A 24,655-nucleotide genomic window follows, 5' to 3' on the forward strand; every position below is an offset into this window, starting at 1 on the left:
CATCCATGGGCTAATGGAACAGCAGGCTTATTGACCCTTGGGACAATGTTGACAAGCACATCATTGTCCCTGCTTTAAGAACCACCTTCACGAGACATTGTACTGGTTTGGAAATTTCACACCCTAATAAGTCTATGTTCCCACTCACATTTAGCCCAAAAATTCTCACTGTTTGTCCCCAGACGTTCTCGTTACGAGACTGGGTGTGTTAAAACCTTTGACTGGTAGTGTTTATATATGGAATGGCTCTGTGAAGTATAAGCTCTCTTCTCTTACCCACCCCATCATTAGGTGCTGCTCATGCACCATTTAAGCAGTCCTTTTTCTCTCACCTATTATTGTGATCCAGGTGCTATTAATAGAAGCAGAATGATATAACATACTTGCGGGCTGAACAGCACAAAATGTCAGAGAAGTTCAGAGGGCACCAGGCCACAAGATATAACATATTCAAACTGCAAGGTATTATCGATTAAAAGTTTTAAAAAGCGACCAAACCGGACGAGCAATTAGAACCAGCGATGGTTCCCTCATTGTGCAGCAGAAGAAAAGAGCAAAGGGAGATGAGAAAAGATAAAAACACAAACCCCGTAATTACAAAATAAGAGAGAAAGTAATTTCTGAGTACCAGGTGGTTTCATTTTGACAAACACTTAAGATACTGTGCAATTACAGAAACCCATAATTACCTCTCTGTTGCTAATTAGCTACAGTGACGCAGATTACAGATTCTATTGTTAATCACGGCGATATTAACAAGTCGTAACTGCATTCTTCACCAATTATGCTTTGCTGTGGCACAGGCAAGGAGATGAGGAGATGGAGAGGTGTCTCCTGCCACTCACTGTAAATAGCCAGCAGATGGTGGTTATTTCTCTGTGGACCTCAGTATGCATTTACCGTTCCTCATTCCACTGGAAAGCTGTAGCCACATGATGAACACATGTAACCGCTGCTCGTCTGTCACTGCGAGGAGGGTTAACTCCACACTCTCAACCTCATCTCCATCAGTGCTCTAAGGCTTTGCTATACAAAGCAAAGCTACAGTTAAAGCGCAAAGTTCACAGAATTGCTAAAGCAGAGTGCGCTCTAACTGGCTAACAATCTGACCCTTCTGTATCTTCTACAACCCTTCAGCTGGAAGATCAAAGGCTACAGGTAGACATTCAGAACAAGATCAGGAAACTAATAAAAGATTACTTTGCTGCTATAGCAACCAACATAATATTTGTAAGAAGCTTACTGGGGTAAATACTGCTTAGAATAGTGTCTTAAAACTGGCACACAGCACCAAATTTGACTACATAAGCTTCTAAGTCTCCTCAACAATCAGAATTACACAGGAACCAGAGCGTTAATGAACTAAGTAGCTTTATTTTGCACTATACATACACGCACAGCCTATTTTCCTTTAGTTTTTCATCTCCATGGTAACTTGATCATTTTGGATTTCCATAATGGGGCTTCAGCATCAACTGTAACGGCCAATTTCCATGCTGAATCAGCATCAATGAAGAACAACAACTTCCATCCTGTAAAACTGGCGAACCGGTTTTGCCAAAGACTGTTAAAGACCCACTGACCCTGTGTAGTAGGACTAGAAGTGCAAATGTTAATAATTTGCCCAGATACATTAAGATTTTGATTTGTATAGCAACAACATTTGTAAAGCAACATCTAGAAGATGAACATTTCCTTCTCATGGTATGATGCTTTGTCAAGGTGAGGAGACAAGCAGATAAGCAGAGAGCTATGCTTTCAGGGTCTCCCACGGCAGAAAGGTCTTAGCAGAGGTGCCAGACCTAATCTATCACCTATATTGGGCAGCAGTAATATAGGACGATGTCATCTGCAGATAACAGGTAACAACGGCAAAGACATCAACTCAACTGTGCAGAAGGTGGCAACGTGAACCACTTTTCTGTACTTTACCAAGAAAACCACATGGACAAAATCATAAACCAGCTATTCAGAAGCCTGAAGACCCAATGAGAAAACAGGACATTCTGGGGAAACACTATTCACATGGCTGCCAGTGGTAACAACTTGATGGCACTGATATGGGAATTGTAGGCCGATGCCACTATCTAATATTTTCCATGTAGACATCTGCTGATGACGATACATAAACATGTATAAAATACAGAAACTGGGGACTGAATGCATCTAGATTTGCATTACAGAAAGATATAGGATTTATTTCCGTAGGTTTACAAATGCCTCACCTAATCGCCTAATTATTTTGCTTTTCCAGAGTATAATACAAAATCATTTATTAGTTTGAAATATAAGTTAAATCTAAACATATGTCCAGTGCCACTGCAATTTTTAAGCAATTATCTGCAGTTACCATTGTGATTCCGATATCATGGTGTATCCCTATTTGTCAGTAAACCTTTAATAAAGGAATGGGTTTAGTAAAAAATGCTAATGTATTTAGTTAAAAATAGCTAATGAATTATCATGTTGACTTGTGACTACTGGCTTATATTCATTGTCAGCAACACTACATGTTACTTTAAACTTTGTTTGACAGAAACACCCAAGATGTTTATCATTATCATATCATCAAAAGGTTAACATTTATGAGAATTTCATGAAATGGACTGATGTATGTACGCTTGATTGACCAAATCATGCTGTGGCCTTAAAAAGCGCTGCAACAGTTAGAATTAATATGTTGTTACACCCTTAGTTATGTCCCAAATATATATTTGTTAGGAAAGCTTCTGAATTCATCACAATCCCTAACTTAGTCTGAACAATTTATGGCCAGAGATCATATCATTGCACAGCTGGTCTTGCCTTGAGTACCCTGTAGACTAAGCAGACCCGAAAAACAGTAGCATCTTCCTTCCCTGTTCTGTTCTTGCTCTATTCTTTTCCTTTCTGCTTGCACACTCTTCTCCAGTTGAGCCCATAAAAGATCTCTTCTGTCACAAAAAGCGCTCCTGTGGAGCCAGTTCTTTACACAATGACTTTTCAGCCATTAAAGATGCACACAGGGCCCTGGCTGGACAGTTAAGGCACGAAGGCCGCATCTCATTCTACCTGCACAGCCAAGCCCGGAGGAAAGGCACTGGGAATCCATTTTAGCAAGAAGTAATTGGGACTTTCTCTCTCAATTAGGATGGATTCCCTGCTCAGATCAACAGGCAATGCTACTTCAGCATGGCAGGTGTCAAATCAACCTACCTGGGTGGCTTTGTGTTGTGCTTTTGTGCTGTGTCGAGTGTGAATGAACACTTAGTGAAGGGAATTAATCAGTTAGACGCTCTGCTGTGTATGATGCCAAAAGAAAGTAAATAACCAGAATCTTATTTTTTTCTTATTTTATTGTGATGACAACAGCTGCATATTTTATTTCAGATCAGTGATGGTCCCACCCTAAGAATCATTAAAACCCTCCAGAGGTTCTGCAACCATTTCATAAAACTTTGTGAATTGTACACTCTGTACTAACCTCACAATTTCCTTGCCAAAAGTGTGGTGTGTGTGCACAGCACTGTAACTCATTCTGGTTAAATGCTTATTGGTGTAAAAATGTTTTGTTAAAACTGTACAGTTCTTACCTGGTAAAAATTGGGCCAGAAGGTGCTGACTGCCAGCTCTACTTGCCTCCACGTATGGAAGGCAGGTCCAGAGGAGTTCCACACAGGTAAGCCCAGAGGGCTGTTGTTCTCTTTAACATAGATATTGAGGTGCCCAGGGCTTGAGCCTTCACCGCTGGCTCCATAATACTGGAATGTGAGGCAGTGGGTGTCATTCTCCTTTAGTGGGGGAACAAACAGCTGGGCTTTCTGTTGAAGGAACCTTCCAGAAGTGTTCACCATCATGAAGGCTGAGCCTGCACAAAAGAAAGCCAGAATTTCAGTAAATCTCATGTGAGAAACTGTCAGACAAAATTCTATATGTAATATTTTCCTTGACATCACAAAGCTAAAATGTATAATTTATTCTGTATATTATAGCGTATATTTCAATTTGGTAGATTAATCACATCATTACCATTATGTATGCATTTGTACACTTATTTGTCTAATATATAATGGTAATTATAAGATCAATATAACATAGAGCATTCAGACATTAGTGGTTCTTGACCTTAGTGTGTATAGTATCCAGACACCCCTTCTAATTAGTGAATGGAGCTACTTTAAAGTGCACGCCTTGCTGACACAGTTGCTCAATTACATACACAAAGCTTGTATAATCTCCATAGAAAAGCAGCTATTAAAATTATATAAAAAACCACAGCACTGGACTGTGGAGCAGTGGAACTGTGTTCTCTGGAGTGATGGAGCTCCATCCAGTATCTTTGGGATAAGCTGTAGTGGAGTTTATGATACAGAACTGATCATCTAACATCAGTACCTAAGCTCACTAATGCTCTTGTGGCTGAATGCTATCTTCACAGTAATGTTCCAACTTCTTATTCCAGAAACTTAGAGGCTGTTACTGCAGGAAATAGGGACAAACACCCTATTAATACCCTCAATTTAAAAAAATGTAGCATGAGCAGGTGCCTACAAGCATAATAGAGTATATATACACAGTGTATACACAAAAGCACGCTTGTGTACACAGGATAGCTGAGCCAGCTGTTTGTCCTGGAAAAGCAGCACTCAATGGACACATTGTTCTGTGTCCTCAGTGCAGACACACCAAGGTCTCCGGAAACACACGTTAATTCCTCTGACCTGGTATACTGGAAACACCCTACGCTCATTTCAAATATTCAGGTCCATGAGTGATATGGCCATAAAGTGCCATCATTTGACAAAGTCAACTCAGTTTTATCAAAGTATTTTCTTTTCTTCTTTTCTTTTGTCTTTCCTTTCCTTTTTTTTGCCCAATTATCTGCCCCAATGGTCAAATACAGCAGTGAGGTCTCTAAACCATTTGCTTTAAAAAGCTCTAATGTGTGAACAGTTTGCTTGGCTAACACCTTGAGAGCTAGAAGGTCTGAAAACACACCGAGGAAGTGAGTCTTCAGAATAGTTAATGAATAACCTCTACATTAACGCTAATATCTGCCTCTCATCCTGGAAACCCAACTATTGACTCTCAGCCTGTGTGTTGACACATCTCTAAAAGGCAGAGAGAGAGAGTGTGAGAGAGAGACAGAGGGAATGGACAGGCTCATCAAGAATCATTTCCTCACATTTTAAGTGCATGAAATGAGCAGCTCTGCTCGGCAAGTTTGTTATGGCATCAGTGAAGAGCTTGGGGAGACATTGTTCTGGCTAGCTTCACTCTTTACACAAGAATGTATCCTGCCATTAAGAGAGGAAATTCAGTCACCTTTATTTGGGTTGGCTTAAATGCTTTGCTTAATAAAGGAACTTCAATGAAAACACATAATTCTCCTTGACATCTCTCTCTCATAACAGCCTGATTTTTTTTTTGTTAGAGGCTCATATTTACAAGGCTGGCTGCAACAATGCTACATTACTGCAGTACAATATCTGTCTCAACAGCTAACCCTGCACTCATAAGATGTGGTCATGTTCTCACTGGTAGGGAGTCCTAACAATATTTCTATGATTCATTCTGTGAATTAGGGCTCTAAACCTGTTTGAAGAATGAAAATGAAAAACAAACTGTATCTTGATAGGAACTAAAATGCAACCAAAATGTGTTAATCATTAACTGCTCCGGAACAGAAGCTTTCATTTGAAATCTTGGTTACTGGTTAATGACGTTATTTGTTCTGTTTAGCCCATTGGCCTCTACAACACCAAATGTTTTGGGATCAATATAATGTCTTCAGTGATTTCTTTCAGTGCATTATTTCAGAAGACTTACATGGCATTCAAGTGGTACTACTGCCCTGACTACAGACTCATTCAGTAATCACACAACTATAAGTAGGCCATGAAAGTCCTCTGTGGGTTTCCAGATACTCACGATTTTGTTTGCATCGCATATTATGACGCAAGAAACATATCTCTACTGATGACGTGTAACTTTGCATTTGGGCTTACTTTCATCATAACAACCTCTGGTAAATTTTTGCAGATTATTTCACAGCTATACTTCGGAGCAAACATAAAAATTCCATAGCCTGTTTGTGTGATCATATCCCTATCAATACAAACACAACTGCTGGGTCTAATAGTTTTCCAGACCTACTATTATATTATATTAGGTCTACATACAGGCTGTGTAAAAGGAAGAGAATTAACCAGTTTTGTCATTTTATTCTAAGTGGTTTGGAATGTTATGTTGGGATTAAAATGCAAGAACACAAATGTTAAAAACTGCTTCTGATCAGAGTAAACTGATTTTTTATTTCATTTCTGAACCCTGCTGTGAATCTGCATTGGATGTCTATTTAAATGTTGCCCCTGAAGGCCCCTTTGACTCCAATGTACCATTGCTATTACTGCAATGCTATAAGAAAACAATCCTACAAACAGGCTGAACACTCCCACAAACTTATAATCTTACAAGCTTGCTGGAAATGAGGATGTCAACACAGTCTGTGCTCCATATGCCAGATCTAGTGACACGATGAAGTCATTACTGAAACTGCTGAGACTGCATTCTATTGTAACTGTCACCTCCAAGTAACTCAACACATCTGCGTGTGTGACGGGCGAAACTCCACACTTAGTGACTATCAAAGAACTCTGGCCACCATCTACCTGTATTCACTTCATTCTACTGGTAAAGCCTTCATTATGAGTAAACAACAGCAATTTGTCCAAACATGTGGTCAAATGTGTCAAAGCCTACAGCACGTATTATAATTTAAGAGCAGGCTGTAAGAGAGAGAGAGAGAGAGTGAGAGAGAGAGAGATAGTGAGATAGAGAGAGAAAGGGAAAGATAAAGAGAGAAACAGAAAGCAAAAGAGAGGGAGAGTGGGAGAGAGAGAAAGAGAGCGAGAGAGACAGATAAAAGGAGAGGTAGAGAGAGAGGGTAAAGGGAGGGAAAGAGAAGAGAGAGACAAAGCAAAAGAAAGCAGGAGAGAGCGACAAAAAGAAAAGGCAAAAAAGAGAGAAATAAAGAGAAAGAGAGAGAAAACAAGAGTGAGGGCGAGTGGGAGAAAGACAAGGAAAATAGAGACAAAATGAGAGAGAGAGACAGAGAGACAGAGAAAAACAGAAAGAGAGAAAGCAAGATAGAGGGAGAATGGGAGAGAGAGAAAGCGAGAGAGGGAGAGTGGAGAGAGATGAAAAGAAGGAAAAACAGAGAGAGAGAGAGAGATAGAAAGCAAAAGAGATAGAAAGACAAGAGTGAGAGACAGAGAAAGAAGGAAGAGAGAAAAGGTTAAAAACAGAGAGAGTAAGAGAGACAGGAAGAAGGGGAAAAGGAGAGAGAAGGAGAGTGATGAGGAGAGAGTTAGAGTGAAAGCAGTGTGATACTGGGTTTCAGGCCTTGCGCTCCTGTGCCGCCCTGCAGAGCGTACCATGGAAACAGGGAGCGTGGAGCCGGGCTGCAGGAGCAGGTTAGCGCGAGTTAGTCTGAGTTAGTCCATTAGTACTGCCCGGCTACCTTTCAGACACGGCCTCGGGCGCAGGCCTGGATCAATAAGACCACAATACTTTCTCAAGAGCAGCGAGGGGCAAATTGAGCCTGAGAGGCTCCATGCCAGCCCTTGACAATCACCACTCTCTCTGGGTCAAGGGCCATTACAGAGGCCCACTCGTCTGTCTATTTCAGGATTATAAAACTCTAATCACCAAAGCTCTGCTTCTGCAGCATCACGGAGGGAGAGGCAAGACTGTGAAAGGTATCTATAATGTCTATATAAGTACTGGAACCTTTGGCATCGGAAAACTGAAGCAGTGTCTTTTCTATCGGTCATCTGCCTGATGGTTCCAGTTTTATGGTTTTTGGTACCTGATCAAAATTTATACCAACAGGTCCTAATGGTAATCAAAAGTGTTCTCTATTTATAGTAACACTTGCAGCTGAAACCAATGACAGTTTAGTTAATTTTCTACTCTTCTAAGTGAGGATAAAATCATCAAGCACTATCACATCTCCAGTAAGTGCTAATTAGCCACTAAATGACCAAAAAGACAATTAAATTGTGTTTAGTGCATTTTTTATGATCATTCCAGCGGTCTCAAGCAGACAGAAATAAACTAGAACTAGAATTGTAACTTTAGGTCAGTTCTTCTGGAGCACATGTTAACAAAATCCCTAACATAAAACAAGTAAAAAGATGATGCTGGCATGATGTGCCATACATCAGCATTCATCATACATCTGAGCACTGCAGCACCCACCCTTTACTCCATAGTGTTTCCTTTCTGGAGGTCTCCATACCTGCTCTGAGCATGTCTGGACCTGTTTGCAATGTATATATAATGACACGGGGGGAAAGGCAAACAGACACCTTTACATCAGCCCAGGGGCTCTTCTGTAATATCTGTTAAACAATAGCTGACACATGGCAACATGCTCAGCCTTGTCCGTCTCTGTTTTCCGGTGTCTGGCTGAAATTGCAGGTTGAGGTGTTAAATTCCCCCCCTAGACGACTCATTTCCCAGCCAGCGTTATCGCCGATCTCTTTTAGCCCGTGAGAATTGCAGAGAGCGCTGATTTGATCATTCATAACCACGGCAACACAACAGCATCTTAAGACAGTTGTGAGGATTGTGATAAAAATGTAGAGGAGGGGGAGAGTTGAGCTTGGTGGAAAGCAGCCTGGACAAGAGATGACTCCTGAAGGCACAGATTCAACCACCCTTTGAGATCATTCATTAAAACCTCCTATCATTAAGATCAATCCCACAGCCTGATTTACTGAACTGAACTAATTTACATCTGTTTATTACCATCTCTCCAGAGAGAAAGAGGGAGAGAGAGAGCAAGACAGAGAGAGAGATATACAGAGGGAGAGTGAAGGGAAGAGAACTGAATTGAATTCAGAGAGAGCAAAACAAAGGGAGAGAGAGAGAGCGAGAGTGAGAGAGAGAACAAGAGAGAGTTGTGCGAAGAGGGAAAGAGGGAAAGAAATAAGAGAGATGGTATGAAATAACAAAAATTAGAGAAAGAGAGAGAGATTAAGAGAGAGAATAAGAGATAGCAAGAAAGAATTAAATTCAAAGAGAGAAATTGAGAGGAAGAAAACTGAATTCCGAAAGAGAGAAATGCAGGGAGAGAGAGAGTGAGAACGAGAAAGAGAAAGCAGCATTGAAAAAGGAGAGAATGAGAGAGAAAGGAAGAGGAAAAGAGAAATACAGAGAGAACTGAAATGAATTCAGAGAGAGATAGTTTGAGAGAGGGAATGACGAAGAAAGAAATAGAGACAAAGAGGGAGAGAGGAAGGGGCGAGAGAGAGGGCTAGCACACATTTGCTTCAGTGTCTGTACACATTAACCTGTACAGAACTCGTACTAACACAGCGGCCGGTGAAACGTCTCAGAGTCCTAAAAGCAGTTCAACCACCGAATAAATCAGCCTGTATTTAGCAGTGCTGCGTGAAAGATGGTACCTGGTTACAATAATTCAAAGCTTTCTGCCAACATTGTTATCTGAATGAAATAAAAGGCTACTCCCACTTGGGAGAAAAAAATCTCCCTCTCATTATTCATCTCTGGAGCTCTATCTGCAACAACTGAACAAAATATTTAAGCTGGTCCTTTTGATACAAACTGCTTTCTAATGTGCTTTCAAAAGCTTTCATTTATCAGCATGTACAGTGCTTCATTTCAGTATTGAGCAAAACACTGTACAAAATCTGAAAGCCTGAGTCTTTCAAGTGATGTTCGCAAGTGTCCTCCTCCTTTGACTACATGTTTACAGGTGAAGGAAGAGGAACGGCACTTTACAGCACGTCCCTCTGACACGTATTTGAAACACAGAAAAAAGCCACACGCGCTTTTCAAGAGATTCCTTTCTTCTATTGTGACACCTTTATCTTCAAGCCACCTTTGATATCTGTTTTATTTTTTTCATATCTAGCAGGAAAAAAGATGGTAACGTATAAAATCAGGAGGGCATGGAAGGCAGGGATTTGTTAAGTGTGAGTGAAGATGGAGGAAAAAAACAAGGCCGCATCCATGGACTGATAATTCAGCTTAGGAAAAAAAATGTTTACATGCTCAAATAGCTCAATTTATATTCATCGGTAGGCTCTTGAGTAGGTCAGCCAGCTAATGTGCTGCCTTATAAGTGCAGAGCTGATATTCTAGTAATTCCAGAATCATCCTTGACTGGGAATCCCTGCTGCCAATACACAAAAGTTTCGGTACGCAGGTAACATAATTAGATCCAGCCGGATTAGAATTATGGGGACATTTATTAACAGAGGGTTATAAATGCAGTAAAATCAATGAAATGTAAACATTTGAGCAGAGTAGCTCAGCATCGCCTAACAATCTTCTCTTCTGGAGGACAACAAAGGCATCATCAAATATTGCTTTGAATTATTAGGCAAATCTAAATATCAGTAAATTGTGGGCATGAGCATCCTGAGTGATTTTTGACATTCCATAAAAGTTATATGGTCAATTGCAGAAAGGAAAAAAAGCAAAATATATATATATATATATATATATATATATATATTTTGTAGTGCGATAGGCATCAGGTATTTTTAAGGGGGGAAAATACTGTGTAAACACAGAAGTGTATCAGTGTGCAGACGAATACATTTACAAGCATGTTTTATTATTCAAAAATAGCCAAAAGAAATCTGTAGGCTTTCATGTATAATGAGTAACAGAGTCTGTCTTCAAATGAGCTAGTGAGTTAACATGCTGGATGCTGATGAGGACATGTTACCTTGTTGTCTTCTACATAAAGACTTTTCTCCTCAGTGGATGATGTGCTATGTTTGTTCATCAGAGAGATATCTTTTATCTAGTTAGCCCGAATAGTGATAAAGCCTTGCCATAGCCGGCCACGCTATTTCTGCTTTCTCAGTTACATCCTTAACAATTCCTTAACACACTCACGTTAAGGCACTTGTGATTTGTAGTAGCTGAGTGTTTACATATATATATATATATACATACACACACACACACACACATATATATATATATATATATATATATATATACAGACCTACAGTAGGTGGTAACTGATTATGGCTAACATTGGTGGACAGCTCATAAAAAAAGAAAATAATAAACAATGCTTGCTCATTTGCATATGATTTAAACAACTCATATATTTAACATTTCTGTGGCAGTTTTGGGAAACTCTTGGCCTTACATTTTAATGAACACTTTTGACAGAAAACACCATCTCAAGAAAGTGAGCCTGATAAGTAAACAGAACAGGTAGTTCAGAGTGTAATTATACAAGCTCTTTTCATCCAAAATTACCCATCCACTCAAGAAAATTCACACGTTTTGGTTTGGAAGACATTTGAATGTTCTTTTACCTCCAAGCAGTAGATGCAAAGTTTAACGAGCTGCTTATCTCAAAATGCCCAGCCACTACATTGGAGTCTTTCTATAAAGTCAGGCACTATATTTGGTGCGCTGAGATTTTTGATAAAACCCAACTTCTGGAATAAATCTAAATACATTAAAGCTCTTTTGTGTATTCCTCACTTAACTTGGCTCCAACATTCTTCCTTTCTTTCCTCTTAGCAGCATATCGTTGTTTCAAAATGGCATGAAAGCCATGCAGCTTGCCACAAAACCAACATGTATAATCTTACCTTCCTCCCTAAACTAATAGTGATAGTGTGATGTATTGAACTGTGGGAAATACGACTTGCTGGACATGGCAGGCTATAAAAATTGTGGTATAAATTAAATTACAAAAGCAGACGTACTCGTGTTCCTGGTTCCTTATTGTTTTACGGCTGTGTTAATGCAGTGCAACTGTTTTAGTGCTGCTATCAGGTATCACCGTCTGGCTAGTGTGGAGTAGAAGCATTTTTACTGCTTTCCGGGGGCCTCTGATGGCCTGTGAGAGCCTTCAGAGGCTCCTGCCATCATGAGGCACGGTGAAAAAAAAGCAGAGCGCTCAAAAAATGCAATTACAGTCGCATTGCGAATAATGGAGTTGGCATCAGCTGCGTATTACACACCTGCCATGTGCCATTTTTGCACCTCATTAGACTAACAAAACCATTTCTCCCGCTACCCCTGGAATAAAGGAAGCAATCTGTTGGTGATTTGTTTGCGACAAGTTGCAGTACCTGATCATCTCAGCTCGTGGCCACCTCTTCTGTGAATGGCGTTGTTAACAGTGGGAGCAAAGGAATGCATGGAAAACGTGTTACTCCATCGCACAGTACTGAGGGGACCCGTGTTATGGCGGGCCACATTCAAATTTTGCCTACAACTCAGCCGAGGGCGGACTACCCAAAACAAGAGAGCGTGGAGAGAGAGAGGGCTAATAACAGAGAGTGGCTCTCTGTACATCAAACGGAGAAATTAGAGCCTGCTGGCATGCAGTGACAGTGAGCCAGGCACACTCTGGCAGAGTGGCACTGCCCAAGCGTCTTGTGACAGGAGAAAGCTGAGTGAACACACTCATTACTCCACATCTGCAGATCAACGCTCTCCTCATATCACCATCTACAGCCACCAGACCACGCATCAGCACTTAGTGAGCGCAGTTACAGCACAAGATCCTGACATCCATTCAAACAGTCCATTGTCTCTTGCTAAATAAGATACTGTACGTGTTTTCTGTGTGTCAGAAAATGGCCTTGAGTGATATTTACAAAGTCAACCAGAAGAGCAGAGGAACTCCAAGACGAGAACGTAAAGACTACAGTGACTGAACTGCTTATTTTCTTCTAATAGACATCCCAGTTGCCTTTCTTGGAAGAATGGGAGGTTCTTGTATAATTGATTTGTACCTGAAAGCGATAGCAGCATCCTCACAGTATCATTTCCCCTGCTGTCCATTTTAGAGGATGCTGATAATTAACTGCTGGTGATTCCTATCAGACTCTCATAGCCTGTTTTTCTTCCCTGTGGGCCGTGTCCAGGGGGAAATGATGTTTTAAATGCTTACACACTACAGCTCACACTGGAGACCGGAATGTGTGAGAGGGAAAGCAATGAGCTAAATGACCTTTGCCCCCACTTGCATCATTATAGGGAAAACATCATTAGGTGAGTCTGGCTCCCTCACAGCCAACACAAAAGCCCAAACATCAGTTCAGCTTTCAACGGCCTCACCCCCTCGCACTTTACGCCACCACAAATTCAGGGGTAATTTTTAAAGTATTCTGAAACCATATTGTAATGGAACTGTTTTAGCAATGTCTATAATGCATTCGCTATGAAATGTGCCCCCTCTCACCCCTTTCCTCAGCAAAAGGCATTCAGGACCAATTAAGAGCAAATGGCTTTCAAAAGCAATTGAATGGCTGTTTGTGAATTTCCATAAAGGGTGCGACTTTAAAAACAGTACAAACCATTAATTGGTTTGTGCTATTCTGGTGAAAAAAAAGAAAAAGAAAAAAGAAATAAACTGTTATTTCCTGCACAACAGGGAAGCAACAGCATAGAAATTCGCATTTTGGAATAAAGCCACAGAATTCCATGCAGCACAGACAATAACAGCAGCCTCAAAGATCAGCCTTTGCATATATCACTGATAGCTAGTTACGGAGGTCATTTTGAAAATGTCTGGCAGGGCTAAATTAGGAACCGGTGGTGTCCTTGGGACTAAAGCTATAGTACCCTATCCCCACAAATCTATCTTAATAATGTAAGACCACTTGCTAAAAAGGTCTTGGATTTTTCAAAGACTCGTTCTATTGATTGTTCACAAAATATCTAAACATAACCAGCAGTAATTCCATTGCTAAGACCTCGTCAAGATCGTTCAGGTACGCCGGTGAGAGGGCGTCAGCTTGCTCATTAAGATGACACAATGACAATGCTTTTTGGACGTTTATGGACGAATGTTGTGTTGTGTGAATAGATTTACAGTAAACTGAATGATTTGAATAGTGTCATGTTAACAGTGCATTTTAAACTGTGCACTTTTTTTAAGCAACCTTTTGATGTCCTTCATCTGGGTAGTCATCTAGGTCACCCATATGGTAGACCCAGCCATACTGGCAGCCAGCTGGGATTTGACATAAACAATTCAGTAGTTTTACCAGTAACACTTTACTTGAGCTCTACTACATAATACTGATATAGCAATGACATAAAGATATCAAACATTATGATGAACGTCTTGACAATTATGACGCTTTTCCATGGCTCAACTTGACTCTATTTGACTCTATTCAACTCTACTCGCTTTTCATACCAGCTACTTTATTTTCCACTACAGATATAGTAGCCCTCAATGTAGCTGGTTACCATAGTGACACAACATGAAACTGCCATAACGTGAAGGAGACAAATTTTGTTCAGAGGAGGCTGATGGCAGCAAGACAAAAGATCCTCGATGAAGGTGGTACCAAAAATATTACCAGTACCAGTACCAGGTGCTAAGGACAGGGTAGTCAGCGTTTAATGGCACCAATGGGAAAAGCTATGCAATGACAGTAATGGTAACACAACACTGCTATATTACTGATATCTTTCATAACTCATGACAACATGTGACATCTGCCATGACATGTTTATAGCACAGTTAGGTCACTGTTATGTAGCAGGGTTCAAATAAAGCGTTACTGTTTAAGATTTTGGATTAGAATCTAAGACAACAGTGGCTGGCTGGGCATATCTTTATATTTTGAACTGGTCATATATTACACTGTTGTTAAGTGATCTATATCCTCTGATTCAACACAAGCTCAACATTTCTGTAATACTAATTATTAACACAAATATTGAACATTAAAGATGAAATTAGCATGCAAATGCAAAAATAACACTTTTTAAATGGAAAAAGCACAATAATATACAAAACCAGTCTGGTATTTCACAGGGACGTACGGCACTCAAAACCACATATGGCATGTTGTCAGAAAGCTCTGCGTTTCTAATTTAATACAGAATGTATAGTTTGTTGACTTCTCAAACTGTGAAGTTACTTTACAATGTGTCATGAACATGTCGGTGGAGCCTAACATCATGAAAACATCCTAAAAACAAATGCACAAAATCAGTAAACCACAAATGCAGGTTGGTTCAATCATTTTGAACATGTCTGCAAGGGTGGTAGTAAGGTAATAGCTTCTTTGAAGTTCTGCTAGTACGTTTGGTGCTTTTAAAGTTTGTGGTGAAGTGCACGATTAATTTAAACCTTGGCACTTCTTTCCTTAAGCATCTGTTTTTGACTCAGGGTCAGGTATTGACTCTGCACAGCATTAAATAAAACAATAAATTTAGGATATTTAAAATAATCAAACAGGATGTATAAGGCAGTATCATCCTAGTGATGGCCAAACATTAATGATTTCTAAAGAAGGTGAGGAACAAAAGATCCCTTCCCCCATCCTTGACAGACAAACTCCTCTCAGAATTGATTCTTGGCTAAGTGCTGTGTGACTCCGTGCAACCGCAAAAGGAACAAGTGCACAATAATGGCTTTATTTCCAGGTTAATGGCAGACGCTGCTCTGATGCATGTTTAAAAAGGCATTATGCAAAAAAGCATTGCCCAGTGCAGCCTACCAGGCCTCATTCACCCGTGCACTTAAATATTTTAACGAGATACATGATTCAAGAGGTTAAACACACGCACAGAGTGTGTCTGGGTGCGAGAGAGAGGAGGCGAGATGATAACATTGGTTGCGCCGCACAATTGTCTTGTTGGTTCCGTTCCAGTGGACTTGTTATTGCGTGTAAACACCTTCCCACGAGTGAACACGATGGATAATGAGATTTCTCTAGTTGGGAGGAGACACCAGCTTTCACTTAGCACATGGATCAATGACTCTCCATCAGAGAGAAAGGATTAGAAAAATGTGTGTGCTACATTTAGGATCGTTTATCAGAGCGCAGGCCTTGTAACAATGAAGGAAGAGAGGAAGAGTCAGAGAGACACAGAGACACACTCAGAAGTGAAAAAAGGAAATAATGAATGACTAACAGCGAATTAATGCAGTTCCTCTTTTGCAGAAATCAGGTCAAAATGATGCTACAGATGAAACCTTAATTTAAGCTTACATTACAGGCCTTTACCGCACACATTAATAAACAGCACATCTGCACCACTACATTAGAAACAGAACTCTGGAATCCACTAACTGATTTGTAAAGTTCTTGCAAATCAACATTTTTTTTAGAAAGAACTGTTGAAGAACGTACTAGAAAACACAAATAAACAAACGTGAAACGGCTTGCTGCTGCTGCTGTTATTGCTGCTGTTTGCAATGTAAGAAAGCAGCAGGTAGAAACAGTAAAGGGTCATGGATGTAAAAATGCAATTAACATGTTAGTTTTCAGAGTTTTAGATGTACATGCCCTTGATTGTGCTTGTGCCTTAAACTCCTAGATTATGCTGAGGTCAGATTACAAAAATCAAACGCGTGATTTACGCTGTCTGAAACGTGACTGGGAGGCAAAACATCTGTCTGTGCCCAAATTACTCGATTTTTTCTCCCAGGTATCGACACCGACTGCCCCAAAACGTGCAGAGCCCACCAGCCAGACTAAGAACCCAGCTTTGGCAGACTTAACAGAATTAGCAGTTTGCAATCTCCTTCAAGTGTGTTGAGCTGTCTAATGATGTTGCATTAGTGGCAGCTGAGAGATGGATACAGACGCCTCAGGGAAAGCATATGATAACCTTCACCCTCCAACCTTGATAGCATAATGTGATAGGAAAAGATCTAGCAAGCAGGAGTTGGCCAAAACTAAATTACTAAATTGGGAATTAAAAAAAGGGAATAAAATACAAACAGTATAAACCAATAAAGAGCACATACTTCTAATGGTGCACCTTATGTCTACATTTTTTTTCCAATTTTTATTTTTCTACAAGGTTTGAGCACAGCAGCTAACTTTTACATTGGATAAACATTTCATGATGAATGGAACAATAGAAATAACTTGGAATTACCATTTTGGAGATTCATGTTTTTTTATAGACAGCGACAACATTCACTGAGGCTCAAAGACTATGTTAGAGGGTTCTTAAAGCATAAAATATATTGCAAGCATGCTTTACTGAAATTTGAAATTTTCTTTTCTAAATGTCTTGTCTGAGTGATGTTCTCCATTTTTTTATTTTCTCAAAAGCTTATTTGTAATCTTTCTGGATAACTAAATGTTTTTCATTCAAAGCATATTTGGACAAGGACAAATGCCTATTAAAGAGATAGTTCTTAATACAGGGCCAGAGGGTCATAATGACCTGAATTCCACATCGAAGGGTTAAAGGATCTGTTGCCTGGTGTGCCTGCTATATTGCAGGAGAGCACAGCTGCTTGTATTCATGAAGGATAGCAGGCATTGACAAGGACTGAAATCTAATTAAACTGCATTCAGAAAAAAATCCAATCTCACATTTCATTCAGCTGATCAACAGGCATGGTCCTTCGGCAGCCATTTGAGACCGCTGTAATCATATCAGGGTTGGAGGTGAATCCCAGTGTGCGGTGCACACGGCCCGGTGTAGCCAAATCACCCCGCCCTCCGTTTCACGAGCCCTTTTCAATCTATTGCTTACGACTGCCATTGCAAAAATACACTGAATCGATAGCTTTTCGTGGTTTCCAATTCGGCAGCTGCCATGACTAGCCATACACATGCAGTGCTTCAGTCTTGTGTCTTCATGAACTTGAACACATGAGCAACCAATTTGGCCCACTGCCACAGGAGGATGTTGATGAGCGTATTTGTTTGGAATTAGATGAGTGTTCTCTTTCCCATTTTCAAAGTTAGGATTAATGGTTGTGAAGACGCTGCTGAGGCCTTCAGTTCATGTGTACCAGAGCCTGCGCTAATTGATTAACCTTCACATGCTAAGTGCTGTGTAAATTGAAGTTGGGCTTATTGGAAATAGGATTTGTGTATGGTGGAGGTGATGTATCACTGCCATGTGCAGAATAGGACTGTCCGGATGGGTCGAGCACCGGAGGGGGGGCTGTTTGCCTGAAGGGGCATCCGGTAATTGAGTTTATGGCTCATTTCAATATAAACTTCATGTGTAAATATAAACAGGAACAGCTATGCTCCTGACCCCTAACATGCCGAGTGCTCTGCATGCAGAGAAGGTTGGATGGCTCTCTGTTGACCTTTATTGGTGTCTGGCCTAAGTTCCAAGGGAAACAAACACAGGCTCAGGCTGGCTAATGTTGCTCAGAGCCATTTCAAACATAAGCAGTCCAAGTTATTTCAATTTGGGCAAAACTTTGTAATTTAATGCTCAGAGTGAATTCATTTTCTCTCTTCTTAATTGTGTTGATCAGAGTCAAAAGGCTAACTGGGCTGGAGAAGACTCTAGCCAACAATTATCTGCTCAGCCATTCGTTGGGATACATGTCACATTTGCATAGCATTGCCCATTAGCCAGTAGATTTGCTTGGCAACAACTGAGGGTTCCACCCACTCTTGGACACCAGCTGCGTCTCTGGGCAACTGACTGGCGGTCTTTCTGAGCGCTCTTTATGGAGGCACCCTGATGGAACTCGTGGACGACACTCCGCTTTGGCTGGGCTCCATGGCTTACGGGACACCTGTGGTGTGGGCTCGGGGCCTCGGCCTGCGGGGGAGCTGTAGCTCCATGTAGACTGCCAACAATCCTCCACTGTGCCAGCGCAACCTGCAGAGCCATTTACAGCCACAGCTCATCACCGAGACCTTACGGCCACGCAACTGCAATGTCACATATGTGCTACAACTAGCTGTCCCCTGTTTTCCCCTGATTTTCACAGCTGACCAAAAGGCCTGCAAGTTGACTAATCTTATCTTACCTCACTCTTAAAAGAGGTTCATAAATAGGTTACATAATATCAGAAAACAGTGGGTTATAGAACTTAAAACTAGTTTACATGTTAAATAAAATGTCAATTAACTACTAAAAAATGTAATCCAGTATACATTGATTGCTCAGTTCTTCAGGTGAATGTTGCATTGAAGCACTGCCATGCTGCGTTATGAATGTTTCGGGCTGGAAAGCGTCTTGTGCACACACAGACGTGTGTCTCAATTTCACACACCGTATTCAATACAATTTTGCATCTTATTTTAGGGGTCAAAGAACTAAAAACCGGGCGGCACAGTGGCACAGTGGGTAGCGCTGTCGCCTCACAGCAAGAAGGGCCTGGGTTTGATTCCCGGCCGGGTGACCAGGGTCGTTTCTGTGTGGAGTTTGCCTGTTCTCCCCGTGTCTGCGTGGGTTTCCTCCCACAGTCCAAAAACATGCAGTCAGGCCGATTGGACGTGCTAAATTGCCCATAGGTGTGAGTGTGAGTGTGTGAATGTGTATGTCTGTCTGTCTGCCCTGCGATGGACTGGCGACCTGTCCAGGGTGTATCCTGCCTTCCGCCCAATGACAGCTGGGATAGGCTCCAGCACCCCACCGCGACCCAGAAGGATAAGCGGTTTAGATGATGGATGGATGGATGAAGAACTGAAAACCACCCGGTAGATTGAGCCCTGGTACTAGTGGTGGGTAATACATAGGGACTTCATGGCACATGCATTAACACTGAATAGCATATTTATAAGCAATACTTGAATATTAACAGCTTATGCCAGGATTGCAAGATGTCACAAGAAGTTTTATGAAGTAAACATAAAGAGGCTTAAACTACAGTGATGGACATTTGTTCCATTTATAACACTGTTATTAAGCATCATTCTCATGCAATGCATCTTATTAGGCAGGGAACCACACTATACATCAGTTTGACCGAAGATTTTAAAGCCTTCCTATATGTATTAATATACATATTCCCATATAAACGTCCTGTATGTGAGTAAAAGTAGAACTACCTTTGGGTAAAATATTACTTGAGTAAAAGTAGATATCCTTTTAGTTATTATACATGTGTAATACTTTCTACTAAGTACTATTATGTTACTCCAGACACAAAAAGCTGAGTTAACTGTTCATGTCAGCCACATAGATCTATTTAACAGAAACTGTAAAAAAAAAACAAAAACACAACTGTGTTTACAAAAATACAGAACTGATCTATGATGCTCTTAACTAGGTCTCTGCCTTTCAAGTTCTATTACTTGAAAATGATGATTCATAACAGTGTTATAAATGGAACAAATGTATGTCACTTTAGTTTGAGGCCTCCTGTGCCAATACAAAGTTGTTTACTCCATAAAATATCTTATGCCATCCTGCGATTAATGCCATAACTTGTTTATGAATACCCAAGTAATGATTTATAAATTCATTATTCAGTGCTTATGTATGTGTTATGATGGCCTGATGTAGGTATCCCTAAAATAAAGTATTTCCCAACATCAGTCGCAAAATACACCAATGTGCTTTTCCATGCATACTGTAGGTACTTAAAGAACACTAACCAACTGCATGTTTCATTACAAAGAGAGCCTAGTCAGTCTTAAATAACTGGATTTGATGCAGAACATGGTGAAATGTTGAATAAAAGTCATTGTACTCTTTTAATAGTAATTTTAAATGAGGCACTACTGCTGCATTCTGTCTGTCTTATTAACCTTCAGAAAAACTAAATATCTTGATGCATATTGTGTATCGTGAAAACGTCTTTCATTATCGTGATTTTTTTTTTCACCGTATCACCCACCCCTTCCTGGTACTGTGAAGCAGACAGAAGACCTTGAATGATGAATAAACATAGACTAGCCTCATTAGCACACTGAGAAACCCCAATTACTGACACAATAGCGCTGCTGACCGACTGCTTTTAAAATCAGCCTTTTATTGATGGAAGGAAGTATGACGGAGACCACGGCTGCAGTGAATGTACACACACTGTCAGAGATATTGTCTCTCACAGTTTCCTGCAAGTTCCACAGTAAGAGGGCAGGAAACCTAATTCAATAGAGCAGAGATAAAGAGCAGTCTAATGAGTCAAAGACAAATTATTCCAGTAAATGCACTGCATGAGAGGCCTCCAGTCCATAACGGCTCATCTCAGTGTCAGTCTGAGACTGATGTATATTTAAAGTAACAAATTTACTCAAGATAACAGCTTCAAAAGATAAAAATGGATGTACAGATCTGCTGCTAATATACGTCATCATGACATATTTGGATAATCTTAAGAGGTAAGTGCCTGCTTTCTCAGCTCCAGTGCATACTGTACTCTTTGACAGATAATTTGTACATGATAAGAACAGATCTTGTTTTTCTGGTGTTTTTCTGTAGAGGCATTATGGTGTAACCTATCAAATCAGTTTGTTTTAAAGGAAACAGTCATTTGGATTAACATGACCTGCGTTGAGGTCCTTTTGATGAACTCTTGATGGATGGACATAAAGGTTTAATCTCACAGGCACTCTGTCATGAACCTCACCCTCAACTCGTTTCATCCCATCATCAGTGACAACTGATCATCTCCACTCATTTGTGAGCGTGGTCTATCTTTTTTTGATGAGCTGCAGCGAATGGCCCGAACGCGGAAACGCACATTTTCCTTTCATTAAGCAGGAGCCTCAGCTGTAATACTGTTCCACTAGCTTACCATACATTTCTGAGAGCAGGAAAGCATTAGAGAAGAAGAGGGAGCTTGATCTCCATCACATTAAAGCTGTGTTTCAACTGAGGACATGCATGGCGAATCCAGTGCCTAATCAAAATCCAGTGGTCTGAGGCTCTGATGTAATTTGCTGTAATGACTAGCACAGTCATTATTCTGACCACTCTCAGGCGCAGAACTTACAAATCATCTCAGGATGGGGGTCTGACAGTTCTGCACAGGTTTCCAATACTTATAGCCGTTTCCAAACCAGTACACAAATACTTGTTCTTAAAACCACCCTTAAAACAATTATATTTACATAATTAACTATAGCTTTAAGTGTTTGTTCATTTTAGAATATTAGCTCTTATTCCTGTTTTCGGCTTGTAACAAACAGTTACGCATTTATACATCCTTTTTTCATGATGGACGTCCCAAAGGCACTGTGAGACATATGTGCGGTAATATTATGTCAGAGAAAGAGTCAGACCGGACATTTGCTTACTGTAGCAGTGAAGATAAAGAAGTAAATTCAGTGTTTTAAAATCTTTGTTTAGTGACGGGTTTTCAGTAAGTTTAGCTGGTTAAAATAAATCTGGTGCAGGATTGAGGATTGACCAAGTTATTAGTGTTTTATACTAAATTCATAAGGATTTACAGACATTCATATTGTACAGGAATCAACTAAACCAGCTGTCTAGGCTGCTGTCTGTTTGTCTGTCTCTCAGCTTTGTTGCTGCTGAACAAGTGACTGAGGCCAGCACATCTGGATCAGTTACAATTCTTCAGGAAATTATTGAATTTTTATGTGATTAAGAATTGTTTTTAAAAAATACAGTGAATACACAAAAGAAGGTACTGGATTGTCAATGGGGTGGTACCCCTCCTGTCACTGGGGGGTGGTACCCTCAATATTACATCTTTAACACCTTTAGATATGGAACATAATTGTACCATATTCCAGTGCAAGTTGCAAAGACTCCAGATACCCTGTCTTGATTCAAGGTGTTTAATTTTATTTTCCTATTTTAAAACATTAGGATATGGAAAGGCACAAATATACAACTTTCACCTGGGAAAGTGAACACAGTGCATCTTTAAAACTTAATTAATTAATTAATTAATTAATTAATTAAAACTTAATTAATTTTGAGGGTACAATTACATTGTTTATACTCTGAGAAGCAAAAGTGTACCTGCACTGCGCATTTTTTTCTGACAGTGTGGAGGAACTATTTCCACAAGTGTGGAATACAGACAATTAAACAATACAACAAACCTTTCTTATATTTTCATTTTAGCCAAAATGTAAGTGCACACTTCATTATAATCAAAATAACCAGTTATACCATTCCAAAGTGGGACTCAGACCGTGCCTTCAACAGATGAGGGGAGACTGACTGAAGGAGGGAAGAGAACAAGGGCCAAAGTTCTGGGTAGCTTCTGCTTGGAGCTAGAAGGCCAGACCTCTGGATGGTGGTAAGGCTGACATATAGGACAGAGGAACAGGGAGATGGGGAGATGGTGGGGACTGCAAAAACCTCTCAGAAAATGGCAAGTAGAGATGGGAATTCACAGGGTGTAAGACTGAAAAGAGAAGGGGGTTCAGGCATGGTCCTCTCCCTGAATTTCATGTATTCCATTACTCCATTTAATGTATTATAACGTATCAATGCATTTTTACAAATCTATCATGCACACTGCCACAATTCTTCTTTTCCTCAATGTCTCTTTCTTTCTTTCTTCCTATTTCTTCATTACATTCTCCCTCTTTCTGCTCCTCACACACGTAGAAACAAACCAATACACACACACACACACACACACACACAAACACACACATTAATGCTGCCAGTAACACTTTGTCTAAGACTGATAAGATTCTTATGGAGGTCAGAGAATGCTCTCAAATGTACAGCAAGGACAAAGAGCTCAACAGCTTCATTCCCTAAGATTTTTTAAAATGTTCTCTTCAAATGTTAATGAGGAAAGTTGGGCAGGTGTTCTTATGCTTCTAGGTTACCCTCTTTATCTAGATCCACTTCTTCCCCCCGTGTACGCACAACCTGCTCCTTCAGCACTTTGTCAAAACGCTTAGTGTGCCTGAAGATGGGCGAGCACTTTTAAATGAGGATGAACGGCGCACACACCCTCAGTGCTGCGTGTCTATGTGATTACCAAATCTATTTTAAGCATTAATGTCTAGCTATCAGATTACAAGATGAGCTGAGGGTGTTCAAATGAGACAGAAATGTTAGACTTTTTCAACTGCACTGTTTCCTAATGATTTAAAAATCTCTGCTCTCACAATAATTTGATTACAGATCTTTAGGAAATGATTGCATTTGAGTGTATTCTTTCAGTTTGACTTAGAGTTTTAAAAATACATTCAATACACAAATGTGTCTAGACTAATCAACCACTGAGATGTAAACAAAGTCATTCAGAGAGGTTTGATGTGAAATGTGCATAGCAGAAAAAAATTTACCAACTCCGATTTCTTTATAACGGTGGTGGTAATGCTTACAACACAAATATAGCCATTTCATTTGCTATTCAAAACCTCCAAAACTTTCTCATATCTACTGAGTTTTTGTATGTAATGTAGATAAAGGTAAAATAGTGGTAACACTGAAAAAATACATTTTCTTTGGTTACTATTTTTCCTTACAAGCACTGCATGTACCTTTCCACCAAGAATGGACTAAAAAAATGCTTTAGACTAAAAGCTTGTCTTAAAACTATCATAGAACAATGTCTCAGAGATCAGACATTAGATACACTGAAACTTTAAGATATCTGGTGCCTATTGGCATTGTTGTAAACAATGACTAAGTTTCTCTAGAATGGAGCATTTCACAACAGATTACTCTGAATGACTTGGTTTACATCATAATGATGTAATTTTGTGATTTTGGAAAATGTGTGGATTTTTTAAAACTGTATGTAGCCCAAAAAGTAATGTTTTGCCAAAAAGCGGGTGTGTACTATGTTGAAAATTATTCTAATCAGTTTTAATATTCAAAAACCGATGAAGCCGAATGCATCATTTTTTACATCCCTCCACTTTTTATCCCTACTCAAAAGGCATACACAGTGTTATGCAGGTAAGGTCATGCAAAAGCCTCATGTAAAAGCATCGGATAATCGTCAGCATGACGTGATTCCACGCGTAATACCTGA

At 40.0% G+C, this 24,655-nt stretch overlaps 1 protein-coding gene across 9 annotated transcripts in view; it reads right to left on the reverse strand.

Moving 5' to 3' along the window:
• The window catches only part of ptprma (protein tyrosine phosphatase receptor type Ma), a 263,649-nt gene that overhangs the window by 162,229 nt on the left and 76,765 nt on the right, over positions 1–24,655 (reverse strand). For all 9 annotated transcript variants that reach the window (XM_036589675.1, XM_036589718.1, XM_036589694.1 and 6 more), the window contains exon 3: positions 3,573–3,847. In XM_036589675.1, coding sequence (XP_036445568.1) covers positions 3,573–3,847 — 275 coding nt within the window. The remainder of the gene's footprint in view (positions 1–3,572; positions 3,848–24,655) is intronic.

The sequence above is a fragment of the Colossoma macropomum genome, unplaced genomic scaffold (genome assembly GCF_904425465.1).
Source record: "Colossoma macropomum unplaced genomic scaffold, Colossoma_macropomum, whole genome shotgun sequence".
Classification (NCBI taxonomy): Eukaryota; Metazoa; Chordata; class Actinopteri; order Characiformes; family Serrasalmidae; genus Colossoma; species Colossoma macropomum.